At 41.2% G+C, this 12735-nt stretch overlaps 1 protein-coding gene across 1 annotated transcript in view; it reads left to right on the top strand.

The window, feature by feature from the left end:
- Window positions 1-12307, top strand: part of LOC105830304 (protein embryonic gonad) — a 32141-nt gene extending 19834 nt beyond the window's left edge. Inside the window, exon 3 of the mRNA XM_012669543.3 lies at window positions 9429-12307. Within this exon, the coding sequence (XP_012524997.1) occupies window positions 9429-10577 (1149 nt within the window). The 3' untranslated portion in view covers window positions 10578-12307. The remainder of the gene's footprint in view (window positions 1-9428) is intronic.
- The last annotated feature ends 428 nt before the right edge of the window (window positions 12308-12735 follow it).

Below are 12735 nucleotides of genomic sequence, written 5' to 3'. Positions count from 1 at the left end.
AGAGTTACGACTGTTGCGACTAAACCGCGACGAGCGCAAGGAAACGCAGCGGGAGCGCGACACGCGAGTGGACGCACGTGTTGTCCTAGATGCATACGTATGTAATTTTCCTGAAGTCTGTCTTTGAAAACGCGGACGAAGAAGGGTTGCGACCGGCTACCGTTACCGCGCGCCGCGGGTCAATGATGAGGATTAACGAGAGCCCATCGCGTAAGTGTCGGACGTTCTCCAGATGTCTCGGCTCTTAGCTGTCAAGGAGTCATAGAAACGTAATAGTAAACTCAATCGGACGCCTCTGTTTTTGACTCGTCGCTCATTTTTATCGCTGTCATTAATCAAGCTTGTTTAACACTTGTCGTTCTTTATACAGTATTAATAAATGCGCGAGATATTCGGGATGATAGTAAGCAAGAACATATTTTCTATCGTTCGCTAAAAGCGCCTGTCACTGTAGTTTATCGCAAACGGAAACTATTATAGCATCGTTTGCTCGAAACTTAACAGTACATATTCCATTATTTTCGCGTTAACGCGGTAGACAGCGAATAGAAGACTACCGTTTCGGTCTATTACCACGTAGTCGCCTTTAGCCACTGAACTTATACATGATCGCGTTTTATCGTTTTATGCTAGAGCAGACACGAATTATAGCTCCAATAATCAAAGTACATTAATGAACAATCAAGTGTAACGCGCAAGGCAAGATTGAAAATATCATTACTTGGTGTACGATGTTATCATCCGGCTTTATCACTTAAACAGAATGCCGGACTATCAAGATTCCGATTCATATTTATGTTGATAATTTTTCAATAATTATGCTCAAAAATGTTTACATAAACATACAATTTTCGACTTTTCTTTTTAATTTAACAATTAAAATCTCTCTCCTTTTCTTTAATTATTTCTGCGCTTGCAATATTAATAGATAGAAAATTGACGCCAACTTTCAAGTTGAATATCGTTTAAAATGAAGGCTAGCGAATTTTAATAATCTGAAAGAATAGAATTAAATAGGTAATTATCATGCCCCAGTAGATATAGATTTGGCTTTCAGCCGTGTTAACCTGATTCTTTTTTTAAGATTGAGTACACGACCTGTGCCTTGTTAAAGTGTAGTTATCGTATGTTACGAGATCGCAGGAGGCAATTCTGCGCAACTATGCAACGTACTCGCGTTCCCACGCTTCCCCCGTTATTACAACATTACGTCACGATCGATTTAGCGCGTAGCGCACGTTAGGTACAGAACAAGATGCGGAAGATGAAATGTAAAAATAATTTGTATCGTCGTTGCCGAAGGACACGGACTTCACCTGATCTGACGAAGAGCCACGTGGGCGGGCTGGTAACGGGCCGAAATCCCGAAAGTTCGCATGTAGCGGTATACACTCCGATCGGGAGTAATGAAATAACGATGAAGTGCCCACAGTGGCCAAATTCACGGCCCACGACTCGGTCGGGTAGCACGTAGTACTCGATGATTCGCTGGACTTCCGGATGATCATCGCATCGATGTCATCGCTGTGAGTCATCCGGAGTAATACGACGAATGGCCGAGTGCAGAAACTTGTACAGAAACTTGTTCGTACGAAGTATCGATAATTCCAAGGATTAATGGAGCACATGTTTGTCGCTCGGTTACGCTCGGATGTCGTCATATAAACGTCATGCAGTTATCAGTACGCGTAAATTAATGAATCCAATTCGATGCGGCTGCGATCGAGAAGTCGTATTTATCGATTTTGAATTTATTTAGTTAAAAATCCAATACAACTTTTCTGAATTGACTATAATAATGATGTTGTTAAGCTATACTGCTTTAGGGAGAGATCGTGACTCGATGGATCGAAATCGTAGATCGTAATCGACAAGCGACAGGTAAGATTCAAGCAAAATCTCGCAGTATTATTACCAAAATTATTATTTGCAGTATGTAATATTATCGAACATTGTTGTAACGTTTGCGACAATTAAATAGCTTTGAGAATCCTGTAATCGTGAGACATAGTTTCGCGACAAAGTTCACTTTTAATTCGGTTTAGACACGAGAGAAATCGGGTGCGAGAGACGTGTGTACGTTTTGCAGCGTGACAGTATTAGGAAGGTGCGATTTACGTATCGATTTACGTGTATCACGGACATTGCGTGTTCGATCGAAGTCCTCCCGCGGTGTAATTGATCCGGTGCCGCGCTTCTGCCATATTGGGTTTCGAGTCGCCTGCGGACTGGGAAAAGTGACGTTCTTAAAGCGCCGCGGATGACTTTGTCTTTCGCGGATGGCGATTGCGTCGCCAGATCCTGGTCCGGTCATCGTGTGTGTTCACTCGGTCAGCTGCGTACGGACAGTCCCCGACGAAGCGGGACAACGGGATTCGCAAGATTGCGTAACGCCGTGCATGCGAGCGCGCGTTCACTCGGTTTTTCAAGTTTTTTGCGCAGTCCTTCGTCCGGTCATTGGACGTGTACGCACATACGGGCTCGGCACCAGGAACAGCCGGACGACGACGACGAGCCGCAATGCGCGACGGCAATAGCAACAGTAACAACAACGGCGAAGCAACCAGTTCTCGTCCGCGTACAGTGACTAAAGCACGCGCCATTTACGGGCGCGTGCGACAAATCCGTCGAGAGAGAAGCTGGAGATTATCTCAAATCAGGTGGTATGCCCGGAATCCTGGACCGATTTGTAACACCATAAAGTGACGCGGAGAAATCAGAATCGTCCGTGATCGTGAAAAGAAATGTAAAATGACTTGTAGAAAGTGAACGCATCTTCGAATAGACTCGACCGATATTGTAGTAAAACAATTTTTCAAAATATAGTTATTTATATAAAAAGAATACACGATGTTAAAAATTATATTGTAATAAATATTAGAAATGATTAAAGACAATCTAGGGAGAAAAAAAAAGTTTCTCTTACGTGAAGCGAATCAATCGGAAATCTCACCTTTTTTTTTATCGCCAAATAAGGAGTACGAATCGATTTGAATGAAATCGCCAGATTCCACAGATTTGATTTCCAACAAGATCGACAGAAAGTCGATTTTGTGGATCTTCATCAGGCGAGTCTGTCTTCTCGACGATTCCGCGAATGACTTACGTGCGCGTTTAGCGTAACCATTATTCGCACAACATTGTGGATTTCTTCACAACGAAGCTAAGTAAGACGACAAATATAATTTTCGCTTCAACGCGACGCGTCATAGATCGATACATTGTCGCAATCGACAACCACGAAGTATCTGCTCGAAGCTGCAATAATTTTCATCGCGTATAATTTTACTACACGCAATCTACTTTAAGAAATTTATTGTGGAAAGAAACTCGATTGCTTCACTCTTATGCTTGTTTGATATATATTGGACAATTCGATTAAGATAAAAGATTATTAATTTCGATTTTACTTATATTCTCGTATCATTATAGTCTTGCATAGAATGCAATAAAATTGTATTTTGCAAGATAATAACGATATATCGTTTTATTATTTTATGGATGTAGATTTTGCACTTTACATTTATACGTGATATGTAGAGCATCAACATTCCATTACTCCATCGAATATCATACGATGATCATCAAGATATTCGCTGCGATGAATACCGTTAGATTAAGATTTTACGACTTCAATATAATATTTTAATAAGTCCCTCAATTTTATTATGGAAATTTTGATAAAATATGCATTTGTTTCTCTTATCGCTATGAAATATCGCCAAACAAAATGCATTTAGTCCCACGCTGTGCCGCGCGCGAAAACGTAACGTGATGCCAAACGCGGGAATAGTCACGCTATTTCCTAAAGGGACGATTATTCCGTGAACGTGAACGACCCGCGGTGAAAAAGACGAAAATTACTTTTGGAGGAAGAAACGAAGGCTTATGGCACATTACTGGATTTCTCGTAAACGTTTTACGAGAAAGTCCGTGGCACATATCGCACGGGTTTCGGCGTGCAGCATCCGTCGTGCACGAATCTGAGGTCACGGCACGAACGCGTGATACGGGGGAGAGGGGTGAGGTGTGTTAGATGCGTGGTTATACGTGCGGTGGATGTGAGGGGGAGGGGGGTGGATGGAAGGGAAAGGATGTGCGGAGAGGAATCAGAGAGCCGAGACAGTCGACACGGCCACACCGCGACTCCAATAGCATCGCTGGCATAGCTGGACAGGCCATTTCACATTCCCACGTCCTTAATATAGATTGTTGATAGGCGCGAGCGAACGAGCGAGACGGGACGAGCGGGAATATACATAATGGCACCGGGGCGGAGGGAGGAGGACAGGCGCGCGTTCGCAGGGTCACGGAGCGGAGCGCGGCGAGAGGTGACTGGGAAGAAATGGACCGAGAGAGACTTAGATGCGCCGCGCAGGAACGACGAGGACGAGGCGCGTTGCGTTACGTTTGCCGCTGGTGCGACGGAGAAAGGCGCACGGTGGTGGAGTGCCTCACGGCACAGGTGCCTCGCCGTGCCGTGCCATGCCATGCCATGCCATGCCATGCCATGCCGTGTGCCGGAGCGGGTCGCGCCAGCGCGGACGAGGAAGCGAGACGGAGAGAAGAGTTCGCAGAGTCAGAGTGGTAGACTAGGGACACGGCTGCCAGCAGCTTCGGCGGTGGTCGCGTCGTGCGATTACGCCGCGAGTCAACTGTTGCCGGCGCACAGTTACGCTGTAATCGCGAGTGTCGCCGGCTACTCCGAGATAAAGCCGCGATCGACAGATTCTCCACGGAGAGTCTGATCGTTCCCGCTCGTTTGACATATTGGAACATTAACTGTCTTATAATTACACGTATATATTAATATTATATCTCATTAGTTTAAGCTCTGCTATTAGCATCACTAACGCGCACAAAATATCTTCGATTAATTAATTCAAATAAATATATAAATTTGGGATGTGAGATTCAAATCTTACGATATTAATAAGCTCCAGTTTTTTATCCTCGAAATTTGAGAATCATGCAAGCAGAACGATCGCGAAAAGAAAAATGCATGATCGATCGACCAATGTGGAAATAGTTAGCCTCGATTTCGTCGCGACGACTCGTTAACGTCTCGGACGAACGCGCGACATTAACACATGAATTCGCGTATCGGCGAGTGACCCTGATACACGCTGGTCGCGGACCAGCGCGCAAACCGTAATTCGCGCGTCATTCTCCTTCCTCGCATCCGGTCATCCTCTGCCCGCGTTTCTTCCTCGCTCACTTCGCTGACTTTCCCAGATGAGGATGACGCGGTGCCATAATATAATCCGCAACGATCTGGATTTCGCGTCCTGGCACTACGTGGCACTGCGCTACCAACTGGCCGCGCTAATAATAATCGATTACATAGTCACGACGGTGTTTCCGCCGTGACGTGCCATAATGGACTCGCTAATGGTTTTTCTCTTATTCCCGGTCGTATTATCCCGCAATTTGCTGCGCCGCGTACTCCGAATAGAGCTCACCATGTGTTGTGTATGCGTGTGAGGAAAGAGCGTTGGCGGTTACGCGTTCCGCGTAAAATAAAAACGTAACTGGATCCGTCTGGCTATTTTTAATCGTTCGCTGCTCATAGCAGATCCGCGTTCGTTACAGCGGAGTTAATTGTGTATTCTCGCGATTATGTAGGCGCCCCGCAATCAAACACGTACGTAAATCACGATCCGCTTCATTACACGTCGCGGAATCCATCCGATGCTTTCGAGATAAGTTCAATTTGCTCGTATCCGCTAACGAAATGCACCTGCAAAGCGTAGCGCAACGTAAGAAAATTCAAACACTTCACGGTATGACGTTTATTTTACCTGGAATACTATATAATCGGGAATAACCATTTTTTTACGGATTAAAACTCGAGAACAAAGATCGCCTGGAGGCAGTCATTGTTATTATTTTTCCTTATCGTTGAAGTACACTCTGTATTTATTATTTAAATGTTCGTGGTACATAACAATACATATAATTAATGAAGGCGGTAGCAAAAATCATTATCACTCTTCCGCATTTTGTGTACTATAAAAAAAAATCGGATAAATCAGATGCAAATATGAATTTATTATTATATCTTGCTACGAAAATGACGGTTATTCGACGCTACAGATACATGTCTTGGCGATCCCAAGAAATCTGGCAAAACGAGATTGTAGAAACTGTGAATCAGACGAAGACAAACGGAGACAGAGTGACGTCACTCGATAGAACAGACCTTGAGTCTCGTGTGCTCCGCATACTTATTCCAAGCGTAGAGCACTCTCGTTTTCGTTTCGAGTGATTTCTAATCGAGAGACGAGTCTTCGCGAATGTCGCCGTTGATAAATGGCCGGTGGTCGGTTTGATGAGGTACTGATATTTCCGCGAATCAAAATCAACGATGCAAATGCGCATTGATGAGTAGCCAGTCTTCGGTCGATTGAAAAACATTCGCGCGATTATTGGCGTCTCGACACAGGAATGTTAAGGTGAAAGATATCTTGATCAATTAGTAACGTCAAAGCTTCTATTTTTTTACGTCATTCGCTTTAAACATTTGCGTCATTTTTATTCGTGTAGTATATAAAACACGTGATACGTTCAAACATATAAAAACAAAATTAGATGACTAAACAATGAAACTCCGGTTATAATTGTAGCAAGTTATTATCGGCGCGTTATTCCAGCGAATGTTTCGCAATCGCGATTATCTTAGAAATCACGTTTCGGATGTATTACACATTCGCGGGCAGTTCAGTTTATCACGTGCGACACAGAACGCTTCCACGTCCTACGGTATTGCACTGATTGAATTGCAGATAGGTACGCAACGACAGTTCCTAACTACAGAAACAATGGGCGCCGGTTATTGTATGCTGATTTTCTCTCGCGGATTTTGAAAGTCTGCCTCTCCAAAGAGTAAGCACGCGCCGCGATAAAATTTAATAAACCGGTACTCTCTCGGGAGACCTAAAGTATTCCGTAGCACATTTCACCGGCGACGTAGCACTACCGATATATTTTGTTGCGTTTGACATAATAATTATGATACTTGATGAATGTCCATTGTCATACTTATTCTCAAACAATACATATATGCTTCTTTCCTTATTACGTTTTACTCTTTGTTAGCCTTATAAAATAGAACAGTTCGTAAAGAAATGGAATTTCGTGAAACATATAAAAATAGGTCAAATTACAATAATAAGTCGGATATTAAACCGTATGAATAATATTTTAATATCAATAATATTTATATTTTTATACCAATTGTTAATTTTTTTTTTCCGTCCTATAAACTGCATGCCGACATGGTTGTCAAACTTGCAACGCAATCGCAAACTGAAGTTGGAACTGGAAAACTATATTTAATAATTGATATGAAAATATTATTTAAGCATCAAGACTCACTTTGATCGATAAGTGGCACTTATTTCTTGAACTTATTTCAATTCACGGTAAAATTAGTATTATAAATGAAAGTAGAACTTCGACCGTCGTGAAATAACATTTCGGAATAATGAAAGTAATGAAAAAGTGACTCATGGTACGATGTTAATCGTCCAGAGAGAATTGTCCGCGGCGGTTGTTTTGTATTTGTTTTACCTACGCTTTACGGTCTGTGTTGAGAACGGCAAGATCGTATGTTGAAAATTTTTACGGCGCGCGGATATGGTCGCGGGGATTTGTCCTCGGAAGTTATTTGCTTACATTAGAATCCGCCTCAATTCAAGGGAAGAGGAAGAGCACACTCGAGCATACTCGGTCTCTATTCGGAATAGACGAGTACGGATTGATGCACGAGAACGATTCGCGTTTGCCTTGGGAATAAAAAAAAGATGCGAGATGCGTGCGCGGCTGTATTCAACGCGTAGATTCGCTTCCAGAACAAGAGATAAGACTGTTCTTGGCAAGAAAAGGTACGACTCGGAGACAGCTGAAAACTGTGTGAAATGGATCGTTGCAAACGCGAGAATTATTGCTTCGGATTATTACATGCATCTCAGGCGAACACGGAGAGATTTTTTTTTTAATTTACAGTATAGTAAAACAGTATAGTAAAATTCCTCGAGGTCATACATTATTCCACAATTACCAGATTTTGGGGGAAAATTAAGAGAAAATTCTCTCCGTGAAGATATTCTCTCATAGTTGACGTTGGTAAAAAATATAAATATATATAATTATTTAGATTAAATAAATTGAGGAAGTAAATGCATTTTTTCACGTTTAATATCTATCTATTTCGTAAATGGAAATCTTTATTAAAGGTTAACGCATTAAGCGCTTTCTTTGACTTTTTTAAGGACAAAGTTCACTTGAAAAAATGTATTTTGGGATTAATTAGAAATTTCTCCCGAATACGGAAGCCTAATCGAACGCGATGTGTAACCGATTGCGGGCGTTGCTCGCTCGCATTGTGGCATCTTTCGAAATTTCCGGAGGGTGCGAGCGGCGAAAGATTGCAAAGCTGCGTCGTAAATTAGTACTCGATGACCGTGCGAGCGAGACCGCGCGCACCTTTCGAAGCAACGGGTCTTCTCGAGGCAGTTTTATCGTCGGCCGACAGGCGTTTAACTTTACGAGCGGCCACGCCACGTATATACTCTATCTCCTCCTCCTCCTCCTCCTTCTCTTCCTCCTCCCCTCCTTCTCCTCCTCATCTTCTCGCTTTCTTTCACCATCTTCTTCCGCTCCCTTCACCCTTTGCTCGCTCTCTTGCATGCTCTTCGTCACTCTGCCCTTCTCCTTCTTTCTCGTACACGGCTCTCTTCTAGGCACAGGCATGCTAATTCACGTGACGCGCGTAACATTAAACCCTGACGTTTAATCCGGTAGAAACGCGCGTGGCTTACACACGGGCACCGACCGTCGACCCTTTATATGGTTCGGTCGTATGAAGGTTTCTCTCCCGTGGACGTATCTGGTAATATCCGGTGCGAAAGTACGGCGCGGGCTTCTATCGCGATAATGCTTCGTTTGTCTCGATAATCCGATTAATTTATATGGATGAGCCGCACGTCGCACCGCGCTTCTCCACGATTCTCTAAACGTGTCGGAGGTCGAAGGTTGGCCCGAGAGCCATTGCGTGAAAATTCATGATCCTCCGACGACCGTAGCCGCGAAGCTGTTAGGTATCCGGTGCGACGATAAGTACATTTGTAGATCAATTTAACGAGCAACACGCATTAATTTCGACGAATGCGTCAGCGAAATATTCCGCTCCTTAATCTCGCATGTGATTTTAAGTGGCGTAAATCTGGAAGTATCAAGTGCCGAGGCACCCTGAATGGCTACGAAGTCAATAATAACGCTATTATTGCAGCACTCAATTTGTAATTTCTGTTTGCGCAAAACTTTTCGGGGAATGTTAATTTCCAAATATAAAAACCGCAACTTTAATATTATCTGGATATTGCAATACTAACAATTAACAGGATTACTATAATCTTCTGTTACAGTCATTCTTCGGTCGCACGTACAACAACCCCAACAACGTGACAGCATGTAAGAACGGCGGCAACTGTATAATTAACAAGAGGAATCGGACGGCTTGCAAAGCCTGTCGATTAAAGAAATGCCTAGAAGTCGGTATGTCCAAGTCGAGCTCGCGCTACGGGCGGCGCTCCAACTGGTTCAAGATCACTTATTTTTCGGAGCAGACGAGACGAAACACGAACGAGATAACGTCCTCGCTCCGTCCTCTGATATCTCCGTCCTCTATCATTCCTACGTCTTTCCGTTTAAATTATCCACAAGTTACGCAAAGTGACGGCAGCAACGAAATGGACAACGGCACGTTGACCGGTCAGGAAAATCCGGGGGTTCCCTATTCATATCATGCATCGCCTGCAATGCTGCAGAGACCGGACGGATCGCCACATCCCGACGACGTGGCTCTGTACCATCAACTCTATCTGCGCAATTGGTATTTGGGGGAACACCAGCCACAGCTCTCATCTATCACAACACCGCCACCCACATCGAGGGAAGTCTCATCATCGCCGCTCGACAATCGTTCGCCCCGGCAGGAGAGTCCATCCACGGAAACTACGACGCTCACTCAGGGAACGTCGTTCTACTCGTCGGATTCTTACCGATCACCTGTGCCGGCGGAATCAGTATCGAGAAATAATGTTAGAAACGCCGACGGATCCGAGAGCGAGTACAACGATGATGATCATCCTCGCGATGTGCAGTCCAGGAGCAGTTCAAGCCGATCGCCGTTCACACCTACGAGAGCAAACGAGCAAGAACCGTCCATACCCAGAGTGTCGATCAACGGCATGCTCATGCTCACTGGTCAACATCCCCTATTACTCCCGGGCGGAATGTTCACGTCGGGGACACATTCGTTGCCATCTCCATGGAGGTACAACAATCTACTTCTGGTTAACTCTAATTCTAATAATCCTGCCGGTGACGAGCCGATCGACCTCAGCATGCGGACGAGTGGTAGTCCGTCGCGATCTAGAGAATCGCCGGAAAAAGAAGAGAAGGAGGAAGAACGGGATGAAAAGAACGATAGATCGCCTAAGGAAGAGACCGCGGCATATCCGCTCGATCTGACACTTTCCGCTGGTACGTCCTTGACGGCAAATTGTTTTTGAGACTCGCGAATTGATTGGATTAATTTCAATTCTCGATTCGTTTTCATCTCAAGAAAAGGTTTCTAGAAAAGTACATTCAAAACAAAATTCAAGAAAAAAACGATAGACATATACATAACAGCGACAATTCCAGTAAACAGAAATAAATAACTTAACGAAGATCACGATGTATATAGAACTATTTTCGCGATGGAAAAACAATAGTGATATTGAAGAGGAGACGCTGGTCATTTTGACCAACAGTCATAGGTAATACCATCATGAAAATGTGTTCATTTTGTACAGTACGCGGAGCGATAAATTGACGCGATTTATATTGGTTTAATTTATTAATTGAAACTAATGATATATTTATATGACTGGTGCAGGCGTTTTGAATCAATAATGTTTTTTTATCAAGAAGTCAAATTAATGATTAATATTAATAATATAAATTAATGTAAAATTAATGTTTGAAAAATATTATCACCGGTATAACAAAAAGATATCTATTTAGAGACTTATTTAGTCGTTCTCAATCAGTGTCGTTTCAAACAAACGAACAAATAGATTCAAGTTTTATTATTAATATAAATATCCGAGAAATTGATTACGAACGCGTTACATTTCTGTTGACAAAGTAAAAATAAAGATAATAATTTATCTGTAAGCCAGAGTGAGATATATTGGCCAGTAACTAAAAGCTTTAGTGTATTTATCAGTATGTCATATAGTCACACAGTCATACAAATACACTCTCACACATATGTAGAAGTATGATATGTATATCTATGTATATCTATGTCCTAATGTAACAAAATATTTTTACTATTATTGATGATACGGAAAAATGTGTAAAAAGATATTATTACCATTATTACCATTAGTATTATTATTTTTATTAGACTCAACTATTATCGTCATTATTATTAAGCATTATTTATCAAATACTTCGGGCAAGTTCTCTATAAAAAGCAATAAATGTATACAAAAATAAATAACATAAGGTGGATGATTTATGTGATATATGTATATTGTACTCATAAACAAACATGAAAAAATATTTAGAGCAAAAAGATTGTTCCAAAATTATATGTAACAATGTGTCTAAATTTTCATATTTAAACATTCTCACAATACACTTGAAGAAATGTTTGCACAATTCTTTTTACGACATGATAAACAACTCTCCTACAACAACTGTGTTTCTACTTAATATTTATGCAAGAAATTTATTATTATAATATAATTTTTTTCTCTTTTCAAAAACCAATAAAATAATATGCTGTTACGTGATGACAGCATTTCGTAATATGAATCAACATTAACAAAGAAAACATCAAAACTGATTAACATTTTATCAATATCACATTCATTTACAGACATCGTAAAATTATTTTTTTTTTAATTCATTTCTTCAAGTGTAAAAAAACTAAAAATTTATTTAAGCGGAAAAAAAATGGCATAAATATGTTTTTATTTCTTTAGACATGCTCAAAAAATCATAGATATGTAAAGACGGATAACAATTTTCACAATTCTCACTACACATAATTCGTTTTTTTTTTTACTAGTCTGGAATATTTCGATTTGTGATTACTATTTATCATTTTTAATGTCTATGACATTAATTAGCACAATGATAATAGTATACTAGCTTTATAATTCCTTGTTAAAGACATTTTAAATATGTAAATTTGTATCTAAATTCAGAAAAAAAGTGTAAATAAATTTTTATTTAAAAAACCAAAGAAAGGTAAGAGTATGGATTTTTATTGTAATAAACCAAATGTTTCGTCAACCAGAACGAAGATTCTAACAGGAGAAATTTAAGTGACATTTAATAACATAATAGATTAATTTCATTTCTTAATGCGGAACTGAGCGTATCAACGAACATTCACTTCGAAAGCGGTTTACTCTTTAAATTTGTGTGCTTTAGGCCCATTCAGTTTGCATTCAGCTTGCCTAAATGCTCATGTCACAAATCGCGAGTATTTTCCCTGTTTGATCTTGTGAGTAAATCAATACTCGGCTAATTTGTAATTATAATCAATCTCCAGTAAAAACTATAGAAGTTTTTTACGTGAAACTACCGCTACGCATAAATTGCGAGTAATATATATATATATTTCTTTATTTTATATATATATGCAACGTGCTGACTCTAAAGATGGAT

This window comes from Monomorium pharaonis, chromosome 3, assembly GCF_013373865.1.
Source record: "Monomorium pharaonis isolate MP-MQ-018 chromosome 3, ASM1337386v2, whole genome shotgun sequence".
Classification (NCBI taxonomy): domain Eukaryota; kingdom Metazoa; phylum Arthropoda; class Insecta; order Hymenoptera; family Formicidae; genus Monomorium; species Monomorium pharaonis.
This window is presented reverse-complemented; position numbering and strand designations above follow the sequence as displayed.